The sequence below is a fragment of the Gopherus evgoodei genome, chromosome 5 (genome assembly GCF_007399415.2).
Source record: "Gopherus evgoodei ecotype Sinaloan lineage chromosome 5, rGopEvg1_v1.p, whole genome shotgun sequence".
Taxonomy (NCBI): Eukaryota; Metazoa; Chordata; order Testudines; family Testudinidae; genus Gopherus; species Gopherus evgoodei.
The window spans coordinates 85,630,578-85,656,377 of NC_044326.1; the positions used below are offsets into that span (position 1 = coordinate 85,630,578).

The window sequence follows — 25,800 nt, forward strand, 5'->3', positions numbered from 1 at the left end:
TTGCTGTGGAGTATAGGATTGGAGGTCAAAGGGACAGAGGAAGCTGGCTTCTCACAGTAACACACCCCTACACAGTGGTGCAGGGAATGCAGGACTGCACTTCTCTCTTGTGCACAGAACCATATTGAAAAAGTGACAGCTGGCAAAAGGGCAGGTTGATATCTAAACTAGGAGCAGCTTAAGCGAGTTAGAAAAGGAGAGAAAAACTTGGGGGAAAAACAACAGTTTAGAAACAGCTGGAGCTGACTATTGCTTTGAGCGGGGCGGGGGGAATCAGATTTCCCCCCTATTTGAACAATTCTTTGGGTAATTAATTCTTTACTATCTTCCCTTTGACCTGGAACTAAAAACTCACCTGCGAAAAGGTGGGAATCCACAAAGCAGTATGTATGTGATCACACCTGCAGCCCAAATATCCACCTTTAAGCCATAGCTGTAAAATAAGAGAATGTGTTACTTGTGCAAGCTTCCAAAATGTGTCACCTCTAGTTAGTTGTTTTTTAGATTAATACATACTGAGAGTCTGCCAAAGGCAGATATATTAGCATTTCATAGAAATGGAGTTTGTCCTTTACTTAATACCAAGGAGTATAACAAGAGGGGCATCTAGTCAATCTTTTTCTTGTCCTCCTCCAGAGTTTTAGTTCACAATCCCCCCGTCTCCATGGAACAGTCAATAGCTTTCTGGTCTGATTCAGATTCTTTTCAGCACTAGCCCATAATAATCAAAGGAGGATATTGTTGAGAGAAAGGGGGAAATCCTTCCCCTCTCCTGCCACAGTGGACAAACTACTTCTGCATCATCCCCAGACACTGCCAAACTGGGGAGCAAGCTTCCAGGTCTTGAGTCTCCTGTATGAATGAGTAACACTACGATGAAAAACCAGGATGTTTCTTTTTAAACATATGAATACAAATACTGTAGGTCAAAACGTCACATTTTCTCGCTCTGCAGGTGGATCAAATGCCCTTTGACATCTCGGTCTCTCACAGCTCTCAAAATTACTTTTCAACAATTGCGCTGTGCAAGAGCAGCAGTGCATCAAATAATCTGATATTAGAAAATCCAAATTATTCATGCCAACTATCACCTCCTCCTCACCCAAGAGGTCTGTAATTTACTTCCAGGATCCAGAGCCATCTTCCCAATTAAGCAGTTAGCTGTAGCAGCATCTCTTATCTAAGTTACATGTGCACACAATATTTTGCAGGGTGGTATCAGAGGAAATATATATGGAAGAGGCTGATATATTCACTCATTAGACAAGCAGCTGAAGACCAGTTTAAATGACCCACACCCACAGAGCAGTGAAATTAAATATTTACTGGAGTCAAATTTGGCCCTTGCACACATGCTTTCACACACCAACTTAGGAGACAAAACTGCTGTATCCTCACCCTGTCTCTGCAATGATTTCTGGAGCCACGTATGTAGGGGTGCCACAGACTGTATATAAGGGTCCTTCAACCACTGTGGCCAGTCCAAAGTCCCCAAGCTTCAAGGACTTTGTTCCATCTGAATAATCGCATACCTGGGGTTAGCAAAAACACAACAGGGATTGAAGGATATTTTTCCAATACATGAGGGAGTAAAACAGCAAAGCTGAACATGATATAATGTGATGAGAAGAGAGATCCTTAAGCTATCCACTGCATTGGTTTTGCTCCAGAATTCTTGAAGGCTTGGACTTCCAGTGCTATAATTCATCTTTGTGCTTGAGGAGCTTTAATTCTCTCTTGGCAAGTTTTGATGGGATTAGACTCAATTTGAGAAAGGAAATACATCGAAATGATTTTTAAAAGAGATTTTGCTCTGTTTCTTGATAGATCTTTTCCCCACCTACTCCTAAAAATCTAGAACCCATTTCCTATTGCTTTTAGTAATAGTATTCACTTACATAGTGTTTTCCATGCTTTAGAATGATGTATTGCTCATGCTGAAGGACAAGTGTAGAGGACAGTGTCCTGCCTGGAGAAGATTACACTGTAAATGAAGGTTTAAATATTAAAATGTTCATAACACCCTTGCAAGGTGTTTATTGCCTAAGGCCAGAGCAAGAGTTAGTGTAATGGACAGGACTAGAGTTCTGGAGTTCTTCCTCAGAATACTAGACCACTATGCTCTACCTTTTATAAAATTCCTTTCAAATATCTTCTCTGTGGCCTCCCGGCCATTCACATCACCCACTGCATTCAAAATGCAGCTACTAGAATCTTTGCCTGCTGTTCTGACCATGTTACTCTCAATCTCCTCTCCCCCACAACACACACTGCTCCCTACTTTTCCAACACACCAAATTCAAGCTTCCTGTCCTCACATTCAAGGCTCTTGACATCTCTGCTCCTTCCTGTCTACTCAACAGTTCTAGTATCACATCAGCCGCCCCTGCCCTCTACTCAGCCAACACTGCCAGCTTTAAATGTCCACTTGTCCCACAAACGTCTGTGCTTTTTCCATGCTGCCACTTATACACAGAACCTCTCCCAATCACTCTGACATGTAAGACTGCCTCCCTCTCCTTCAATCCACTCAAGACCTATCATCAACCTGATCTCTTTACTTGTATGCCATCTGTGTTGTCTTGAGATTGTAAACTCTTTGAGCAAGTACTGTCTCTTATTATGTGTATGGACAGTGCCTACCATACGCTGACTCCCAATCCTGAACTGGGCCTCTGTTTTCCTTTTGTGTATAATATATTTAAATGTAGGTATTTAAACTATATTTTTTCTTTAAAGAGTCCATATCCAATATGGAAACTCTGTGCTGATCTCTCAGAAGTCTGTATTCCCTATGTCAAGCAACACAACTTCACATATTTGCCAAAGTACTGAACCTCTCCCTAAAAGAAACTCTCCCAAAAAGCAGCCATAAACACAAACTGATACATTTAAGAACAGTGGTTATCAGACTTATTTGATCATGTCCCCCTTTTTTGTGTTGGTAATAGTTTATGCCCTTCCCCTGCCACACAAGTACCTATACCGATGATAAAACCAAGATGCAACTCTCCCTAAACATTAAAAACTTTAATGCAGTGATTCAAACAGAGCCAGTTAAATATATAGTAATGTAAATTTTAAGTAAGATACTGCTTACTTGCATAATACTGTTACTAGTGTGATGGGTGTGCCTTTTTTGGGAGCAGAGCAATTCCCTCCTGGGTTGGATGCTTGGGACAGCTATCCAGAGATCCATTTCTACCTTCAATTAAGTGTGCACACCACGTCGTAATAAGTGGATTAAACTACAGATGGCAACAACTTTGTATAATGCTATGCAAGCTTAACAGAAGTCTGTCAGAATTTGCCATCTAGAGTCAAATGCATAGTGCCAGATGAAGACTCGATATGTAGGGGTCTACCAGGAAAATCATGTCATGTGAAATACGTTTTCCCCTGTGAATTCTGGTCTTTATGGACCAGCTCTGAAGGCAGAGCGGAGAGTGGTGTCCAGCTCTGAAGACAGCGCCTCCCACCAGCAGCAACACAGAAGTAAGGGTGGTATGGTATTGCTGCTCTGCTCTTGCAGCTGGGCAGCCAGAAAGCCATGGCTGCTGGCTGGGCACCCAGCTCTGAAGGCAGCACCACAAAAGTAAGGGTGGCAATATCACAATACTCTAATAGGCTTCTGACCCCCTTTCAAGTCTGGTCCCCTAGTTTGAGAAACTCGGCACAGATATCTAACATTTTTCATGGGTTGGTCATGGCATAAACAGCGTATTTCACAGATGTGTAACACATTTGCTAAATTTGCTATTTATGCCATGACTAACCCACAAAAAATTGTGTGATTGCTGTGGGTAAAATGTGTGCAGTACGTTTCTTTTTCCTAAAGCTTCTCACGCCCCGCTACAATACATTCTGTGCCCTCCCAGGGGGCCCATCCCCCACTTTGGGAACCTCTGATTTAGAGAACAATGCACTGTACTCTCCCCCCCTCTCTGTTGCTCAGGGGACACCAAAGGTAATTACAAAAGCAATTTAACTGCATTTTCTAAAGGTGGCACTTAGGAATGCAGGCCCTACTGAGGACATGAGAGAGATCTATGTCCACAGGTTTGCCCATGTATTTTTTGCTGACTACTAAAGCATGCAAATACATTATCTTCATGGTTTAGGTGCAAAATGCCTGGCTAAACGTCCATGTTTATGGACTTACTGGATAGATTATCAAGGAATGTATGTTATGTGGAAATGTGTACACACACACACGTATGTTTTCATTTGCACTAGATGCTTCAAGGACGTTTCTAAAAATATAGCAAAGTCTTTGCATGCTTAATATGCATTGAATCCCAGTGGGTCACCTGAAGACAGTATCAAAGACATCATTTAGTAACTGTTTTATGTAATCCACAACACTCAAATCACTACTCGAAATTACAAGAAAAACCTATTACCAGACTCCTTGAAAAGAGGGGCCCCAAACACATTACACTGTATACAGACACTCTGGAGCATTATTAGAACTGCTCTCTGGATTGCTGACAGTTGATTTATAAAACAGGGATTGTTACTGCTTGTTGTAAATCTTCCAAGTCACTCAGGCAGTAATACACAATAACTTCTCAAAGTGACTGGAATAAATATACAGGCACAACCGTGACACTTTATTATTCTTGCAGATGAGAATAATCTGGGCCAGACGCTGTTTTCACTTACACCAGCGTAAACCTCAAGTAACTACTTTAATTTAAATGGAGTAAGTCTTCAGTTACTGTAAATAACAAATTTACCAGAGTAAATTCAAATAGAGATTGGCCCATAGTGTTTATAAATTGCACTTAAATCTGATTTAGAAGTATTGGTGTTTAAAGCTACTCATTACATTCAGCCTCTGAGCAAATTCCTGCATGTAGTTCCTCTGATCATTTCTGTACACAGATTTCTGGAATGTATAATAAGCCTTATAATGTTGAAGGGTTCTTTTTGGGATTTGGCTAAAATTAAGCAGCAATAAAGCATTTCTAACTACTGATGCTCATCATATATATAAGAGCTACTCTGGTTGGGACTAATGAAATACACTGCTGGCTTCTATGGCCCCTACAACAAGAGCTGAACGTACATTTCTTTATCCCTGAATTATCAAAAGTCATAAAAATCTTCTAAGGTTAAAGAATTTAGCCCTATTCTTGATCCAGATAGGACATAAAAGTCTCTACCTAGAAACTTGTACTACCATTTATAGCACAGATAATATTGTTACAGATGACAGGATGTTGAGAACATAGAGTGTCCATACTGTGTCATCGCCCTATGAGAACCAATCACAAAGTCTTCTCACTGGAGCCAGGGCGTGTGGGCCAGCACAGACTACAAGTCCCAGCATCCATCACCATAGAACCATAGAAGATTAGGGTTGGAAGAGTGTCCATACTAGTCCAGTATCCTGTCTTCCAAAGGTGGCCAGTGCCAGGTGCCCCAGAGGGAATGAACAGAACAGGTAATCATAAAGTGATCCATCCCATCATCCATTCCCAGCTTCTAGCAAACAGAGGCTAGGGATAACACCCCTCCCCATATTTATGTAGCTGAAGTGTGAACTATTGCTTTACGTATTTTAACAAAACGTCTATTGGTTTTTCCTAAAAACTGGGCCTAATTTTTCCCTCTCTTCACTGATGTAAGCAGTAATAATGACTAATGTCTGACTAAAACCCTAATCTTGCAAATACTTACACATGTGCATATCTTTACTTATGCAACTACTCCTACTGAAACCAATGGAACAACTCATGTGGGTAAAGTTACATGAGAGTGTTAGCAGGGCTGGAGCATAAGAGAGAAATCATACCTATGCAAGAGTGGCCAGAACTGGGCTCATTGTTTGTAAGTAATAACTATGCCTGATCTTCTACTTCCTGTTTGCTTGCACTAGTGAATACGATTACAGTAAAAAAAAACAAAAACAAAAATGTCAACAATTGAGGAAGAGAGCAAGTTAAATTAGCATGCCATAGTCAACCTTTTCTTATATAACTACGTTTTTATTTGCAAAGTCATAGTGTGTTTTAAAACCCACTCATTTTCCAATAACCTCACACAATATTTTCCACTTACTAACATATATTACAAATTACTAAATTTCTTATATTAGTGTTGACTAAATAATCTAAGGATTCTAATAATGGCAACTGATGGGTACATATTCCTACTAGCATCAACAATGACACATGCTATACCTGTGCATGGAGGAAGGAAACAAACAAAATGAAGACAATTTGTGACAGTAAAAAAAAAAAAAAAAAAAAAGGGCGGGGGGGGAAGTAGCAAGAGGACAATTCTGCAAAATTGAGAGAGAGATTCCCTGGGAGAACATTTTATTTTCAGATTTTCAGTGAAGACTTGCAAGCAGATCAGTAAGATCCTATTAAGTATATTGTCAAGGGATTTTTATTAAAAAAACACAGCTACCCATGATTTGGAATTACTTGTTATAGATTTGAAGATAAATATTTTCCATTTTGTCCTTTTCAGTTTAACAAGCATGGAGGAGGGTTTTTTTCCACCCATGTTCAGAACTGAGCAAAAGTTTTGCTTCTTTCCAGTTTTGTACAGCTGGATCACCAACTGTCAGCACAAGTCTGAGAATAGTATTCATTAGTTAATTGTTTTTGCAGAGCCAGCAAAAGGCCCAGAAACATTAGTTATAAAATTCTCACAAAAGTGGTAGTTTGAAAATTCTCATAGTGATACCTGTTTTTTTTAAGAATTTAGAATCAAGGCAGAGGGTTGGTGTGGGGGTGGGGTGGGGGGGTTTGAGGGTTCTGGCTGGGGGTGTGGATTCCAGGGTGGGTCTGGGGATGAGGGGTCTGGGGTGCAGGAGGGTGCCCTGTGGCTACTATGGGGAGAGAGAGAGAGAGGACTCCCCCCAGCTCTCTCTTCCTGCAGCAGCACCTGGGAGGGAGAGGTGTCTCTCCCTGCCGCAGCAGCTCTAGGGCTGGGGCAGCAGGATAGGGGCCCCTCCCCCAGTCACAGCAGGTCCAGGCCAGAGCTGAGTTTGGAGTTTGGGTTGGGGGAGGGGAGGCCGTTCCACCCACTGGCACCTCTACCTTAGCAACAACCTTTCATCGCCCAGTGAGAACCAATCACAAAGTCTTCTCTCTGGAGCCAGGGCGTGTGGGCCAGCACAGACTACAAGTCCCAGCATCCATTATCACAGAATCATAGAAGATTAGGGTTGGAAGAGACCTCTGGTGGTCAGCTAGTCCAACCCCCTGCTCAAAGCAGGGCCAACACCAATTAAACTATCCCAGCCAGGGCTTTGTCAGGCTGGGCCTTAAAAACCTCTAAGGATGGAGTTTCCACCACCTCCCCAGGTAATCCATTCCAGTGCTTCACTACCCTCCTAGTGAATTATTCATTGAGTGGGCGGGCCGGACCAGCAGGAGGTGCCTGATAGTCTGCACTCCTTCACGGCTCTAAACCAATCAGAGTCCTCTCCACAATGAGGCATGAGAATACAAATCAAACAGTGCCCAAGTTGCTGAGAGGATTTGGACCAATCCAGGTCAGGTCAGGGCTGGGTTTGGGCTGCCCTTGCTCTGGCGGCAGCAGGTCTGGGGCTGAGTTGGGGACAGGGGAGAGGTGCTCCAGCAGGTCCCAGCTTGGCAGGTTCCCTGAGTGTCTGTGCAGCGCTAAACAGGCTGCTGCATAGTCATGCAGTTCACAAGGAATTTAGGTCATGGTCTGTGAATTTTTGTTCACTGCCCATTACCTATCCATTACTTTTGCTAAAAATACCCATGACTAAAACATAGCCTTAGTCATCACTCTGTTATAATTCACAGCTCTAATGGAAACCCTTGTGCTCCCTGACATAATTTCACGTGTCAATGACAACACAGGTTGTATTTATGAGTGTGTGACTTTCATTCTTTTTACCAATCAGACATCTGGATGATCTCAGGTTAAAGAATTGAAACACTGATTAGTATAAAAGCAATTGACACATTTACATTTACATGCACTTCTATTATGTTATCTTAACATCAATGCCAATGTCAATCACAATGAATAAGATGTGCAACTGTTGAGTAATCTCGATAAGCTTTCTAGGCAAAAAGGGTGTTTGTGCCTATTTATACCTGATTCGATTACTAATGGAGGCTTAAAATGTCAGATTAGCCTCAGAACTCCAATCCACCCAAGATCCTGATGTCACCACATTATTTTAAAATGAATGAGCTCAACTATGGCATGCCACGGGATGCCTCTAAAACTGTGCACACTCTTGTTTGCTTCTGGACCAGCACACTATATTGAAATTAATTCAGCATGAACATGCAATCTTCAGAGTGGCTAAGCTTTGAGATACATTTGAAGATAAAACCACCATCTTCTCTGTTTTTCTCTCTCTTACCTCAAAGTTGCCAAGGTATTTTTTTGCCAGAAAATTTTCAGGTCTATTGTTAAAGGGTCACTATTCATTTAGACTGCATAGTGTTTATACAACATTCTAGCCACTTCACATAAAGTAACATTTAAAAAAAATTATACTAAATCAGTGTCATCCATAAAGAATAGCAATACTCGCCCAAAATAAAGGGTATCAAATAAATAATAATAATAATAATAATTAATAATAAAAACCCCATGTTAGAATCCCTGTTTCCACAGCTCAACAACCCAATGTCCACATACCTTGCAACTAAAAATTTATCAAGTAAGGTCTGAATACATATTTTTTCCCTCAAATTTCACTCCTAAAGGAACGACCAAGTCCCAGAAATCCTTACTCACTGTTGTCATTGAGACTGCTGTGGTAAGAAAGGACTAAGTTAGTAAGGGTTTGTCCACACTGGAACTTTGTCGGCAAAACCTGTCATTCAGGGGTGTTAAAGAAAAAACTACCATTCCAAACAACAAAAGTTTTACTGATGAAAAGCACTTTATTGGAAGGAGTGCTCTCTCCGGCCAACAAAGACCAGCTACACTGTGCGGCTTTTAGTGGCAGCGCTGTAATAGCACAGCCATATTGCTAAAAGATGAATAGTATAGCCATATTTTAAGAGTTTGCAAGTTCCAGCCCTGTTTGTGCTTGTTCAAATGCTGCTGCTGGAGTAAGAGACATAAATCCCTTCTATCAGCTTCCCTTTGGTGTAATCTCATTACACCATTAACAGGACTGACAAACAAACAGAGCTTAAATAAACTAACATAAGGCTTCCAGTTACTGATGACCCCGTGCCTGTGATGTGGATTCTGGACTTGGTTGTCCAGTGCCATGCATTGTAGGTAGTTATTTACACGTGTGCAATGTGGGTGTTAAACACTACCTCTGCTGTCAGTGACTTAATAATCTTTTGCATACTCTGCCTATATAAGCTACAAAGCAGCAGAGAATAATGCACTCACTCCACTGCCAATTTCCATTTCGAGTTTGTAAAACAGAATCCACAATATTTGTTGCTATCAGGCACAGATATTTATGTCCCTGATGGGAACTAATGGAAATTAAATATACTTCCTTCTGAGGAAATAAATGTACTCTCAGAGTTTATAGCTAGGATACTGAGAAATCAAAAAGATTTTACCAGATGTGGCGATGGGAGAGGAAATATCTTACTTCAAATAACGCTGGGATCTTCAGAAAGCAATTAAAACCCCTTGTTTTAAATTGAAACTAGGATTGTAAATAACTCATTAACACATTTTTAAACCCTGTAGTGTGCTTATCCAAGTCAGAGCCAGGAATCAAAATGTAAGTGATAGGTCTAGCGTCTAGTGCACATTAAGCACAGATCACTTTCCCTATGTCTATTAATATTTAATGGGAAGAGATTTATTTTAAGCACATAGTCATTCTAAATTCATGTTCTATGTCTGTGCTCCTTGGCATCTTAACATTTACATACAAACATTTACATTTGTGAGGGATGAAGCAATGGAAAGCATGACAAAACAAGTGACATACCAGGAGATTCTCTGGCTTAATGTCTCTGTGCACAATGTTGAGACCATGGAGGTATTTCAGTGCGCTGGCTAGATTATAGACCATTGCGCTACCATCTCTCTCCGTATACTTTGTTGAAGAAGTGATAGCATCAAATAGGTCTCCTCCCTAAAGAAAGGGAAAACATTAAAGGCAATGACAAGAAAAATCGTCAGGTGTCAGTACTCTAGTCAGACTACTGAAAAGATGTCAGAGAAAGCCATAATTCAACATCCTTGCACCAGAGGCATGCACAAAAACCTGTCAATATACAGGAAAGATACACTGCACAATTTGAGGCTTGTCTACATGGAGAAGTTGGTGCACAGTATGCTAGGGTGTGAGTTTAAAGCAAACTAGCAACTCCTCACTAACTCTCTGTGTGGACCCACTTACTGCGTACTAAGAGTGACCTCACGTGGTTTACCTTAGTACATTTCCAAAGTGCACCAGCTACTGCAGCCTTTTTCCTGATGTAGACAAGCCCTTGGAAACAGCTATCATGGTAGGGAAGGATGAACTTGTAGTCTGAGGCACTGGGACTCAGGGTATCTGGGTTCTATACTCGACAGGCTTGTGTGTGTCATTGGGCAAGTCACTTCACCGCTCTGCACCTCAGTTCCCCAGGAGTAAGAGGAGGATACCACCACTTCCTTTCTCCCTGCTTTTGACTGTCTTGTCTATTTACATTATAAACTTGTCAGGGTACTACAGCCCTATTTGTTTGTACAGTGCCTAGCAGCTAGAGCCTCTAGATGATGCTGTAATGCAAATAATAATAATTACATAATAAAGTACATGTTAGAAATACTTAGTGCAAACATTATGAAAAGTGAAAATAAATAAGGATGAGGCAGGATGATAACAGTCCTGCATTCTACAGCATATTTGCCCCATGCAATATATGGCAGAGTCTGCCTGGTGTTTTTTGAGCATACCTGTTGTGCAATATCCTACCAGCATCCATTATAGCTCAGGGGTATGTAACAGCATTTTTAAAAACAGTAGTAAAGAAATATGTTAATTTATATGGCATTTCCACTTGCTGCAGTTAATGTAAGTTGTGTGCCCTTATGATGGTTACCTTGGATACAAGTGTGGAGTGACTTGGCTGGGTTGGGGGGTGGAATTCCAAGCATTGTAGCACATGTGAAAGCAGCAGCAATTCAGGATATATATTCAAAGATTGCCCTTTTTTTTAAGTTGCATCTTAAAAACAAAAAAGCCATCTGCCACATAAAAACTGTTTCTAGAGATAGCCAGAAATGAAGCAGTGGTACTGAGCCAGCATCTACAGACCTTCACCAGGGGGTTTCAAGCAAACAGATGTTGCGGAAACGGTTCTTGAGTACAGTAAAATTTTTAGATAGCAATACCTTCTGAAATGTTGATTTATACTTTTATCCAATATGCTGATATAGTCTGGGTTTACTGCTGTTGTTTTAACATATCGACTAGTTTGCATGTTTGCTATCGTTCCTGTACGAGAGATAAGAATGTACATTTGTGTGCAAGCATGTGTGAGAGAAGCCTCAGATTTGATACGGGTTTATAAATCTAACTCAGATGGCCTAGACACTCAAATTATTCATTATCTTGTCACAAAACAGGCAACTAAGAAATATCAGACCTATGTCACATAGAAATTTCTGGATTGTTTCAGTATATTTATATATTTTCTTATTTTATGATGGGAAAAATATGCTAAGTATTGTAACGGAATCTATTTTTCTTCTATATAATATTTTTCAGGTGTTTTCTTTTAAACAATTTTGCAAGTCATTCTGCCTTCTTTGCTGCTATATATGCTATTTCTGAGGGAGTTCTGCACCGAAAAATTAAAAATTCTGCAAAATAGTGCATATTTTGTCAAAACAACATTATAATCACACCATTTTCAATTATTTTAGCGCAGGGGGCTGAGTCTTGGCACAGTGAGGATTTGAGTGCAGGCAACTCAGCAGGGACTGGTCTGGGTGCGGGGAGGAATTCAGATGCCTGGGGGTTGGGCATTTGGGGAAGCAGCTCTCTGTACAGTGACCCCCTCCCCCATGGCTGGAAAACAATGAGGACAGGAGGCAGGGAGGAGCTTCCTGAAGCCCAGGGAAGTTCCTGGGGATGGGTCTGACTTGGCCCTGGCCCTGGCCCATGCAGAGTCAGAGGAAGTCCAATTCCCTCAGCTCAGCTGGGATTAGCAGCTGGAATCCAGTACAGGGTAGGTGCCACTAACCCAGGCTCCCCTACTCCTGCCCCTCCTGGCTCTGGGTGCTCCTTGATAGCGAGCGAGAGGGATAGAGAGAGACCAGCCCCCAAGGCAGTGACTTACATCTCCCCCTGCTGCTCCTGACAGCCAAACCAGACTCCCTCCTGCCCCCTGACCGCTGCCCAGGACGGGGGCATGAATCAATTTTTCCTGTGGGGAAAGAGTAAAATCTGCCAGGGACGTTAATTCTGCACTTGCGCAGTGGCACAAAACTGGCCAAGAGTAATATGCCAAAAAACCCTGGTTTGTGTAACATGTTCATGCTATGCATGAACATGTTTCTATGGAGGTGCTTCATAATGCCTTTGGCTTGGTAATTCACAAGAGAGCAGTATCACTCTCCAATGCCAGCAAAGTGGAGCTTCAGATGCATGGAGTAATTTTTCATGCATCTGAAGAAGTGGGTTTTTTTACCCACGAAAGCTTATGCCCAAATAAATCGGTTAGTCTTTAAGGTGCCACCGAACTCGTTGTTGTTTTTATTATAACAATTGTTCATTTTAATGGAATTTAACAACAGTATTTGCATGATTAATTGGAAGTTCTCATCAAAATGCTCATCTGATTATGTCTTCTGAGAGCTGTGTGATATTGGAATCTTCCTAGACTTCACATTATGTATAGATAAATGAAAAAGAAAATTCCTTGAAATAGTCTTACCTTAACTAACTCCATTACCAGATACAGTTCTGTTGGAGTGTCCATCTCCTCTATCAGCATGATAATATTGGGGTGTTTCACTTGGCGCAGTATGGATACCTCATTCTCTATCAGATGCTCCTGTTTAGTCAGGAAAAGGAGGAAAGTTTATTTTAATTGACAATGAACTCCCAGTAAAACTTCCAGGTGATAGCTTTCCTGTTTTTGTTTATTCTCTCTCTCTCTCTCTCTCTCTCACACACACACACACACACACACACACACACACACACCTTTCACTATATTATTGTGGTGAAATGACATTTTAACCTTCACTTAATACCACTGTATTTTCTTCCAGACCTGATCTCTTACAAAATAGCTGCCAACTTCATGGGTTTTATTTTTTGTTTGGTTTGATATTTATATTTAGAACCTGAAAACTACTTACTCATTTAAGTATGGAAATTATTTTGGCTCCAACAGCTTGATATTGTGCTAGGGTTAGGTTTTATTCTCCCTTCTCCTGCCCCCACTCCTCCATGAAGGTACAATGGCTTTAGAATAAGTTAATTCTAGGGTTCTTTCCTTTTCTTTTTGTTTTAAATTCAAGACACCCATCCACTAAACTAAATGTGGGGGATTAAAGAAAGGCACATTCCCTTTCATTCATGAATGTTTTTGCTTTTTTCCTTTTTAAAATATCTGAAAACATTCCTATGATGGGTTCGGTCAGAGAGATCCCCTTGGGACTACCACCTGATGTGCTGAGACTACCTCTGAGCCCGTTTTCCCTGCCAGCTTGGGACTTCAGTATCCTGTCTTGTTGAGCCAGACATGCTAGCCTGCTAGAAACACAGACCCGTGTCTGAACCACGTTCCCCAAAAGCTGCAGGCTTAACTGAACACAGCTTAAGAAGTACTCCTGTCTCTAGCAGCCAGATACCCAGCTCCCAATGGGATCCAAACCCCAAATCAATCCATTTTACTCTGTATAAAGCTTATACAGGGTAAACTCAAATTGTCCACCCTCTTAACATTGATAGAGAGATATGCACAACTGTTTGTTCCCCCTTACTCTGGGTTAATTTATAAGCAAAAGTGATTTTATTAAATATAAAAAGTAGGATTTAAGTGGTTCCAAATAATTACAGACAGAACAAAGTAAGTTACCAAGCAAAATAAAACAAAAACACGCAAGTCTAAGCCTAATACATTAAGAAACTGATTACAGATGAAATGTCACCCTCAGATGTTCGAATAAGCTTCTTTCACAGACTAGACTCCTTTCTAGTCTGGGCCCAATCCTTTCCCCTGGTATACAGTCCTTGTTCCAGCTCAGGTGATAGCTAAGGGATTTCTCATGACTGCTACCCCTTTGTTCTGTTCCATACCCTTATATAGCTTTGGCACAAGGCGGGAATCTTTTGTCTCTCTGGGTCCCCACCCTGCTCCTAAATGGAAAAGCACCAGGTTTAAGATGGATTCCAGTACCAAGTTACACCATAAGCCTTCATTCTTCCTGGCCTGACTCACAGGAAGGCTTGCAAGTAAACAGAGCCATTTACAACCTACTGTCCTGGTTGATGGGAGCCATCAAGATTCCAAACCACCCTTAATGGCCCACGCTTGCATAATTACAATAGGATCTCCGAGTTATTTCATATTTCTAGTTTCAGATACAAGAGTGGTACATTTATACAAATAGGATGATCACACTCAGTAGATTATAAGCTTTGTAATGATACCTTACAAGAGATCTTTTGCGTGAAGCATATTCCAGTTACATTATATTCACACTCATTAGCATATTTTCATAAAATCACATGGAGTTTAAAAGTCTTTAAAATAAGTTAATTCTAGGGTTCCCCCCCTTTTTTGTTTTAAATTCAAGACACCCATCCACTAAACTGCATACTGGAGATTAAAGGAAGTCACACATTCCCTTTCATTCATGAATGTTTTTGTTTTTTCCCTTTTTAAAATATCTGAAAACATTCCACAGGGACCTTTTGGTTCATTGTAAATCTAACAACCATCTCTGTGTAAAACAAGAGGTTATTTGTACTTTGGGAAATAAGTCACCCCACTGGGAGTCTGAACTTGCTCACATTAATAACACTGACTAGTAACACGCACCTCGTGCATTTGTGAACAGAATTACTGGAAGTAGATATGTACATATTATGACAGACAGTACATGAGCAGTGACTGAAAACCTCACACTATTTCACCATTTTTCTGCAGGGCTACATAAAGATGTCTTGTTTTCTGCTCAAAGCTCAGTCACATGGCTGTGTAATTCATTAATTTGAATTAATGGGTCTATTTCCCAGAACCCACATACCAGGCACGCATCTCATCCTCTGAGAATGGTGCAGCATATATTGGTTAAACGGGTTGCACCTTTGAAACCCAATTTGCAAGAACATCAATTTTTCGTTCAGCAACTAACTTAAGTCTGCTCCAAGCAAACGTACTCTGGAGAAAAGAAAAACAAACGAAACAATTTTGTTTAAAAAGGTTGATCTTTACGCACAGAAAGGAGCCATTGTAAAATGCTGGTTATTGTGATTCATGAAAAAAAAACTAAATAAAGCAGGGCCAAGGAACCAAGTGAAATCTGGAATCCTACTATAAACAAGATCTCAGCTTTAGGAGCAAATAGCCAACATAATCAATTAATTACACTATTTAATTCTGACCCTAGCAGCACAGAACCATCTATGCTATCTTGGCCTCATCTGAGCCATTAAATTGTTCTCTTTAGACAGGTTTAAGTAACAATTAACCTTTTATACAAAGGTTATAAAATGCTCTTGCATCACTGTCCTGATACATGTCCTGTGAAATACTGACCTGTTTATGATTATTAATTTTTAATCATCTTGTCCTTGCTGTATTCCATTAAACTTTTCAAATATATCCGTTTCCACAGCTACCTCAACCTCTTCCTCAGGGAAATTGCTGTAATAGATTTTAGTCTAAGTTGAAAAGATTTATTTAAGTAGAAATGATTGTACTACTAATATGTATACTGATGGATGAGAAAAGGTCAGCTAGTTTGGTTAAAAAGTTGTAACACCCAAGATACAAATTGCTGAACAGTAAATTTGTGCTGGACAGGAGTGATCATCCTCAATGCAAAAGTTGTGCATATTTGGGCCAGATGGTGATTTTAAGGCTTGTAACGTGGGAATGGGTGCGGATACATTCAGCACAGAGAAGCAATTTGAGCATGGTTTTCCTCATGGTCATTCATTAAGTCACCTCATATTAACTCATATTCTCTATGTCTATTTAATGGGGTAGGGACCAGATTAAACTCCTAGCTCCTGACAGACAATTTAGGTAATGCATTAAGCAGGTAATGCACATTGACATGTACAGTGTTATAGCTGCTACCTTCCTGCCTAACAGAAGGAATGTTATCTAAACCGCTCGCAGAACACCATAATATGATATGCAGCATTTGCAATTTATAATTACATTGTACTATAGCTCATCTCTTTAAATATCCCTGGATTTTTCAGTCTCAGATAGGGTTGCATTAAAAAAGAGTTTTGTGCAACAATCCATAAAAAATGGGCTACTTATGCAAACACTGCAGAAACAGAAAAGCTGCCATACCAGAACAGACCATTTTATCTGCCCCAGCTCCTGCCTGTGAGAGGGTCCTATACTTCTTGCCTTCAGAGAAGGGTAAGCAGCTTCCATCATGCATCTGGTCATTTATCCAAAATACTACGTCTTAAGTATATTCTTGCCTGACTCCAACTGATGATCAGTGCCTGTAGCTTGAAGACTGACATCTTTATGTGGATAAGAATAGCAAGTACACTATTTGGAATAAAAGTGTCTAAAACTTTCTTGAAACTTGATAGATTTCAACAGCAAGTTCCAGGGGTTAATTATATTGCATTAGAAAAATAACTTCTTTACTGTTTTATATTTGTTGCTTCTTAATTTTCTAAGTTACTTGCCCAGAGTCACACAGGAAGTCTGTGGTAGAACTGTTAATTGAACCTGGATCTCCCATATCCCAGGCCAGTGCCGCAACCACTGGGCCAGCCTTGCTCCCCCAGAAATGTTTTATTTATAGTTAATTATTATCTATGCTTTTGAAAATTCAGTCCAATAACTTTTTGTAGATCCAGATTGTTTCTTTCAGGCCTTCCTGCTTAGGAATTGTCCCACAATCAGTCCTGTAGGCTGGTGTTCATAATGCTTCAGTCTGAAACACCTGTGTACTATTCTTTTTTACCCACTAGACAACCAGACATGGCAAGTATCATAACTTAGTCCCAGATGTGGACCTTAGCGTCCAAAATATGGGGGTTAGCATGAAAACCTCCAAGCTTAGCTACCAGCTTGGACCTGGTACTTGCTGCCACCACCCAAAAAATTAGAGTGTTTTGGGGCACTCTGGTCCCCCTGAAAAACCTTCCCTGGGGACCCCAAGACCCAAATCCCTTGAGTCTCACAACAAAGGGAAATAATCCTTTTTCCCTTCCCCCCTCCAGGTGCTCCTGGAGAGATACACAGACACAAGCTCTGTGAATCCAAACAGAGTGACTCCCCCTCTCCGTTCCCAGTCCTGGAAACAAAAGCACTTTCCTCTTCACCCAGAAGGAATGCAAAATCAGGCTAGCAAATCCAAAACACACAGATCTCCCCCTGATTTCTTCCTCCCACCAATTCCCTGGTGAGTACAGACTCAATTTCCCTGAAATTTCCCAGAAAAGAAAACTCCAACAGGTCTTAAAAGAAAGCTTTATATAAAAAAAAGAAAAATACATACAAATGGTCTCTTTGTATTAAGGTGACAAAATACAGGGTCGATTGCTTAAAAGAATATTGAATAAACAGCCTTATTCAAAAAGAATACAAATCAAAGCACTCCAGCACTTATATTCATGCAAATACCAAAGAAAAGAAACCATATAACTTACTATCTGATCTCTTTGTCCTTACACTTAGAAACAGAAGATTAGAAAGCAGAAAGTACTTCTCCAAAGCTCAGAGAAAGCAGGCAGACAGACAGAGACCTCAGACACAAAATTCCCTCCACCCAAAGTTGAAAAAATCTGGTTTCCTGATTGGTCCTCTGGTCAGGTGCTTCAGGTGAAAGAGACATTAACCCTTAGCTATCTGTTTATGACAGCAAGATCAACAGATCTTGGGTAGCATCAGTATAGCAGCAGAAACTCCCAAAAAAGTCTCCCATCCTAGTGGGGAAGAGAAAGCAGCCAAGAGAATCCTCCCAATTTCTGCTTGCAATGCTCATAAAGATACTGGCCTCAATTCTATAACATTTGCTTGTGACACCTGGGAATAAGACAGGAAAGGGGTTTGATGCGTTTCCCAGCTGACTGAATCTGAACTTTTAAATTCACCACTTAAAGCTTAAACAACAATTTTAGAATAAACGTTATTTGTAAGAGATAAGGTGTTGTCACTAGGCAATAAAATGCTGTTTTCAAAAGTCCAGCTGTATATAGGTCAAGGAAGGGGTTGCTGCAACCAAGAGGGAAAAATAAGACATCTTCCTTATATTTCCTATTTTACCTAAAACTTCTGCCTTGTCCCGTATTTATTTTAAAACTTCCATGCTTTCCAAATCACTGGGGGCCCACTCCGATAGTCTTTAACCCCAAAGAAGAAAAAAACCTGTTACCTACCTTTCGTAACTGTTGTTCTTCTAAATGTGTTGCTCGTGTTCATTCCATTCTATGTGTGTGTGCATCTACATGCACAGTCAGAGATTTCTATCTTAGCGGTATCCGTAGGGTTGACTCTGGTGCCCCCTTGTGCCGCGCCCATGTGGCAGTATATCAGGCGCTGCCGACCCTATGCGCCCTCAGCTCCTTCTTGCCAGCAATTCTGACAGAGGAATAGGAGGGTGGGGAATGCAATGGACATGAGCAACACCTCTTGAAGAACAGTTATGAAAAGGTAGGTAACCGTTTTTTCTTCGAGTGCTTGCTCATGTTGATTCTATTCTAGGTGACTCAAGCAGTATCAATGGAGGTGGGCTCAGATTTCACAGTCTAGTGCAGTGGTTCTCAAACTTTTGTACTGGTAACCCCTTTCACACAGCAAGCCTAGGAGTGTGATCCCCCCTTATAAAATAAAAACACTTTTTTATATATGTAACACTACTATAAATGCTGGATGAAAAGTGGGGTTTGGGGTGGAGGCTGACAGCTCACGACCCCCCATGTAATTACCTTGTGATCCCCTGAGGGGTCCCGACATCCAGTTTGAGAACCCGTGGTAGCAGCTAGCAGTACTGCTCTACTGAAGCCAGCATAGTCCTGGGCCTGCTGGGTAAGTGTGAATGGGACATGAATGTGTGGATGGACAACCAGGTGGCCACCCTACAGATGTCCTAGATAGGCACTTGAATAGGAAAGCTGCCGAAGAGGCTTGCTCCCTGGGTGAGCGAGCAGTAACCATCGCTGGAGGTGGCACCTATGTCCAGTCATAGCAGCAGCGAATGCAGGCAGTGATCCAAGAAGAAATTCTTTGAGTAGACACTGGATGATCTTTCTTCCTGTCAGCCACCATGATGAACAATTGCGTTGACTTGCAGAATGGCTTGATCCTTTCAATGTAGCAGGCTAGCGCCCTCCTGACATCTAGGGAATGTGATCTATGCTCCTCCTCCAACTTATGTGGCTTTGGAAAAAAGGCAGGTAAGTAAATGTCCTGGCCCATATGAAACTGAGACCATCCTGGACAGAAAAGCTGGTGAGGCTGAACCTTATCTTTGTAAACGACCATATAGGGCAGCTCTGAGGTAAGTGCCGTAATCTCAGAGACCTGGTGGGCAGATGTTATTGCAAGCAAGAACATGACCTTCCAGGAAAGGAGGAAAAGAGAGCAGGAAGCCAGAGGCTTGAAGTGGGTCCCATGACAAGATTCAGGTCCCATGGAGGGATGGGTCTCCTGATGTGCAGGTAGAGGCGCTTGAGGCCCATGAGGAACCTGGCAGTCATGTCCTGGGCAAAAACTGACCTACTCTTGAGCAACGGATGGAATACCGAGATAGCAAACAAGTGGACCTTGATAGATGAAAGGGATGGTCCTTGGAGCTTGAGATGCAGAAAGTAGCCAAGGATTAACTGCAGTGAGACCTGCTCGGGCCAAATGCCTTTATCCGAGGTCCAACAAGCGAACCACTTCCATTTGGCCAGGTAAGGTCGCTCTGGTGAAAGGCTTTCTACTGCCCAACAGGACCTGTTGGACACTAGCTGAGCACTCCTGCTCCTCTGCATTAAACCATGCAACAGCCAAGTCGTCAAATGCAGTGCCACCAGGTTCAGATGCAGAAAACTGCCATAGTTTGGGCCACCAGGACCAGCCTGAGCAGTAGCTGTAACGGAGCAGCCACCAGGAGGTCCAGAAGCGTGCTGAACCTAGCCCGGCGCTATGATGATCATCTTCAACCTGTCCTGCTTGATCTTCATGAGGATCTTGTGAATTAATGACACTGTGCTGGGGGAGGGGGTGGGAGGGCGAAGCATACAACAGAGCCCCCAACCACGGAAGTAAAAGAGCGTCTGACAGGGAGCCTTGGTCAGTCCCCCAAATTGAGCAGAAAATAGGGCATGTCCTGTTCTGCCTGGACATGAACAGGTCCACCTGGAGAGGCCCCCACCTCTGGAAGATGATGCTGACCACTTCTGGACGGTAGGACCACTCGTGGCAAGACGAGAAGGACCCGCTGAGGCAATCTGCCAAAGTGTTCCTGGCTCCAGAGAGATGTGTGGCTATGAGATGGATGCTGTGTTGTACATACACAGAAGTCCCAGAGCCTGAGAGCTTCCCCGCAAAGAGCAGATGATCTGGCTCTGCCTTGCTTGAGCATAGTAGTTGTGTTGTCCATCAGGTCCTGGACCAGCCTGCTTTTTATGAGAAGTAGGAAGGCTTGGCAGGCCAGGTGAACTGCTCTGAGCTCCCTGACAAAGTGCAGGGAGCAATCATAACTCGACCAATGGCCTTGTGTGCTGAGATAGCTCCGGTGGGCTCCCCACCCCAGATCCAAAGCATCAGAGATGAGGATCACCGATGGTGATGGAGCTTCAAAGGGAACCCCCTCCAACATCAGTGCTGGATTCTGCCACCAGGTGGCTGATGACAGTACATGGTCTGGGGCCCTGACCAGCCAGTCCATGCTGTGTCTGTTGGGGATGTAGACTGACACCAGCAGGGGCCTCAGATGGAGTCGTGCATGTCGGATCACATAAATGTAGGCCACCATGTGGCCCAACAATCACAGGCATGTGTGAGCGGTGGTGAGGAGGTGGGCTTGAATGCACAAGATGAGGTCTGCCATGGCTTGGAACCAAGTCTCAGGTAGGAAGGCTTTGGCCTGAGTAGAGTTGAGGACTGCTCCAATAAACTCTATGAATTGCACTGGACTTAAGGTCAACTTTTTCTTGTTTATTAACAGCCCTGGGTCACAACAGGTGGAACAAACCAGATTGAGATGCTACTGCACCTGATCCCAGGACTGACCCTTTATTAGCCAGTAATTGGAGTAAGGGTAAATTTGAACACCTCGCTGCCTCAGGTAAGCGGCCACTGGTGCTATGAACTTCGTGGAGAAATGAGAGACTGAATGGCAATGCCATGAATTGGAAATAGTGCTAGTCCAGCATAAAATGAAGGAAGCGCCTGTGCCCCAGGAAAATGGAAATGTGGAAATATGCACAAGTCGAGGGCAGCGTACCAGTCTCCCCAGTCCAGGGAGAGGATGATGGAGACCATGCAAAACTTCAACTTTTTGAGAGACCTTGTTGAGACGACGCAGTCCAAGATGAGCCTGAGGCCCCCTTTTGCTTTTGGGATCAGGAAGTAATGGGAGAAGAACTCCTTTCCTTTCATTCTCGACAGACCTCCTCCACTGCCCGCAAGCACAGGAGGTTCTTGACCTTTTGGATGAGGAGCTGCTTGTGAGACTAGTCCCTGAAGGAGGACAGGAAAGGGAGGTGGACCACGAACTGCAGGGTGAAACATGATGATTTTACTTTGAAAACCAAATGGTCCGAGGTCACCTGAAACCAGACTGACTGGAAGGGATGGAGGTGGTTGAGGAAAGAGTGGGAGGGTGGATCTCAGGAAGTGACTGGGGTGTCACCCTCGAGCACATCCTCAAAATGACTGCTTCTGGCCTCCTTGGCTTCTGGTAGGCCCAGGATGAGCAGAAGAATGGGAAGACGACGGGTGTCGCCACTTAGGCCCCTTGTCTCTATCCTTTTTCCTGTAGGTGCCCACCCGGGGAGTTCCCCAAGAGCCGGACTGCGGAAGTGGAGGTGATGAGGGCATAACAGCTCCCTAGCCTGCAGAGTATGGCTGCCCAAGTAGCAGTGGATGGCACTGGAGTCATTAAGGCCATGGAGTCTCAAGTCCATGAGCTCGGAGACGAGTCCCATCCCCTCAAACAGGAGGTCCTATAGAGTGGCCTGCATCTCCTGGGCTAACCCAGACGAATGCAAGCAGGAGCTGTGCCTCACGGCCACTGTAGAGGCAACCACCCTGGCTGCTGAGTCAGTAGTGTCCCAGGACGTCTGATGGGCGCCCCTTGCCATGCTGTGCCTTCGTCCGCCAAAGCAGCAAACCCATAGGCTCAGTCCTGCAAGAGAGCCTCCTTGAATTTATTAAGGGAGTCCCACAGGTTAAAACTGTATCTGCCTAACAGGGCCTGGTGGTGAGATACCCAAAATCGCAGTTTTGTCATTGAATAAATCTTTCTGCCGAATAAGTCCAGTCTCCAGGCATCTTTGTTTTTCAGTGTGCCACTGACTTGGCCTTGCCTGTCCCTTTCATTAACAGTGAACACGACCGGTGACACTGCTGAAGGGTGTGTATACAGGTATTTGAACCCTTTTGCAGGGATGTAATACTTATTTTCCACCTTCTTAGAAGTAGGCGGAATGGAAGAGGGGGTCTGCCACAGCAATTTGGCAATCTTAAGGACTTGTGGGTGGACGGGCAGCACAATCTGGGCCTTGTTGGAGGAGGATATGTTAGAGAAGTCACTCTTCTGCGATCTCTTCAATTTTTAAGTTCAAGTTAGTAGCCACCCTCTTAAGAAGGGCCTGGTGCTCCTTGAAGTCATTTGGGGGGGAGAAGGGGGACAGAAGAGGTTTGCCCGTTTGGGAGGGACCTGCCACCACTTTGTCTGGAGACAACAAGGACAAGTGCACCGCCGGGGAAGGGATGACTCCTTAGGTGCTGGAGTCCGATGTGCTGGCCCGGTGTTGGATTTGGCACCATGTTCCAACTCTGGTGCCAGGGGCCCCAGGGGACAGTTTGTCCAAGGTTGCCAGGGAGGACTGGTGGGAATACAGGATTGATATTATGGGCACACCTCATGGGTTCCCATACAGCCATTGAGCAGGCCACTGTCCCTGTTGCCATGCCATCGTGGCAGGTGCTGTGCTGGCTTTGCAGGTCGGTGGCGAATCACCCCTCCTGGCGAGGGGCTAAACTTCCAGTCCAGTCCTTCCAGTGACCAGGACAGAGCCATTGATGCATGAGTCTGCCGGCTGACCCTGGTCGGCGACCGACAAGGCAAGGATCGGTGCCTGCCCAGTGAGCAGGACCGGGAGGATGGAGACTGGTGCCATGACCGGGAGAAATCCTGCCCCAGTGGGAATGGATGACTGAAAGACCGTCTGGGCAAGGATGATTTGCACCATGGCGATCTTTGATGAGAAGCTCGCTAGTCCCGGTGATACAGGGACCAGTGCCTCAACCCCGGTGTTCCATGTCTCGTAGTGGGAGAACATGGCATCGGGGACCTGGGCCTTTTGACTGGAGACCAGGAATATAGTGCCAGAGTCCTAGTCTGCGGAGATGGGCATCTACATCTGCAGTCCAGGGACCGAGAGTGCTCCACTGCCTTATGGAGCAGTCCCGTCACTAGCTTGCCCTTAGGCACTGGGGCCTTCACCAAGTCTGGTGCCTGGTGCAGTGCCTACAGTGCCGGTCGGCCTGCTTATTCTTTAGCAATTCAGACAAAAGTCATGGGGGTCACTAATAGGCATCAGCCTGTTGTATGACGAGCATGGTTTGAATCTGGGAGAACGGAGCATGCCCCACTTTGGGGCAAAGTCCCAGCCTGGACTCTAACTACGAACTAACTCTTAACTTAAAAGCTAACTAAGTACCTAAACTATATACAAAAATGACAGACAATGGGCTGTTGAAGAATCGCTAACGCTCTTGCAACTGCAAGACAAGGCACTCCGACCAACCATCATGGGCGGTAAGAAGGAACTGAGAGGGCATAGGGTCAGCGGCGGCTATATACCAGCACATGGACACGGCACTCAAGCAGGTGCCACAGCCAACCCTACGGATACCGCTAAGGCAAAAATCTCAGGCAACTGTGCATGTTGGCACACATACACCTAAAATGGAATCGACATGAGCAAGCACTTGAAAAAGAATAGGATATTTTGACTGAATAAGGACCGTAGGAATTTATTCCATATTAACTTTGCTTACAATGGTTACTATTGTTGATGTGAGTCATGACATACTTTGGAGCCTTTATAATTTGAATTGCTTTCATAATCAGTATTGGGTTCCATTATGCTAGGTGCTGGGGACACACACACACACACTTCATCCTTCAAAGATTTTACAATCAAAGTCATTATGCTGTACTTCCGCATTTCTCTTTTTATTCCATTTTGGCCCAATGAAGGAAGAACAATTGTGGAAATACTGCACATTTTCTTTGTTAGTCCAACAGAATAAATTACAATCTTTGTTTGTTTTTGTTCCACTATCTACTAGATTAACACAGTTACTACTTCTATTGTTTGCATTTTGTATAGAAAATAATCCTGCTAATACTACACAGATATTTCTGAAAGCAGCCACAGTTCTATCAAACCCAACCGCACCCCCCCCAACACACATCACTTTGACTAATGAACTGCTGTGAATGCTATTTTTACTCCTTTCACATGTAAATGAGTGTACACTACCTTTCCACAGCATTTTGCCTTGTCTATAATCTTCAGTGCAAACTCCTTTCCAGTGGCTCTAAGAAGAAAAATTGGAGAAACAAACATTCATTAATGCCAGAAATTCCAGTCCAATTTCTGGTTATCTGTAAGAATACATGTAATCGTAATATAATCTTTTCACCCAGGGGAACAGCTGACAGAAAGATGGCAGAAATGATTTCATTTTGTTTCTCCTCTTTCCAAGTAACAGTCCTGCCTGCTGTTTCCCTGACTACCATTACCTTGCTTATTGTGTGCATTAATCCCAGACCATAGCAGTGACCCAATATTATACTCTGCCATTACTCTACTTCCATATGCAAAATTTGCCCCTAAATCCTTCATGTAGCTCTGTTCAACTGGCAGCCTGTAACCACACTTTGAAAACAGATCAGACTGCAGGTTTGCTGGTCAGCTCATGTATAGGATGACCAGCAAGAAGGCAGCCAGGAATATCGATGGCTTTTTTGGAAAAAGTTCCATAGAAGTTAGTAGGGAAGAAAACTATAGGGTTCTATAGCAATTACTACACAACAGACATCAGTGGCTATTAAATTCTATAGGATTTTAGAACTACCTGACAGAATTCTACAGGATGGTTCTGCAAAACCTAGAGTGACTAAGATGATCATTTTCTAGTATATGTGAGAGGACTTTTCCTCCCATAAGGTAGGAGCTTACTCTAGCTTTTACACTTGGTCACCCACATCCAGATCTAAACATGTTCTCCACAGGAAATAGAAAAAAGCAACAAAAACAAACTGTTTTGGTGTCTATAAAGAAAATATTGCTTCTCATTCTTGCGAATGACCTTCAGTTAACAGGTTAAAAATAGCAAGGGAAATGCAATAAGCCCATTCCTATTATTAATTATTTGTATTGCAATTGCACCTGGAAGCCCCAGGCAAGATCTGACCCAATGTAAGGGT

At 43.0% G+C, this 25,800-nt stretch overlaps 1 protein-coding gene across 5 annotated transcripts in view; it reads right to left on the bottom strand.

Annotated features, from left to right (window-relative positions):
- The window catches only part of DCLK2 (doublecortin like kinase 2), a 144,340-nt gene that overhangs the window by 11,404 nt on the left and 107,136 nt on the right, over positions 1 to 25,800 (bottom strand). For all 5 annotated transcript variants that reach the window (XM_030564331.1, XM_030564326.1, XM_030564330.1 and 2 more), the window contains 5 exons: positions 24,851 to 24,908; positions 12,864 to 12,983; positions 9,923 to 10,069; positions 1,399 to 1,532; positions 356 to 433 (listed from right to left, as the gene is read on the bottom strand). In XM_030564331.1, the coding sequence (XP_030420191.1) occupies positions 356 to 433; positions 1,399 to 1,532; positions 9,923 to 10,069; positions 12,864 to 12,983; positions 24,851 to 24,908 (537 nt within the window). The remainder of the gene's footprint in view (positions 1 to 355; positions 434 to 1,398; positions 1,533 to 9,922; positions 10,070 to 12,863; positions 12,984 to 24,850; positions 24,909 to 25,800) is intronic.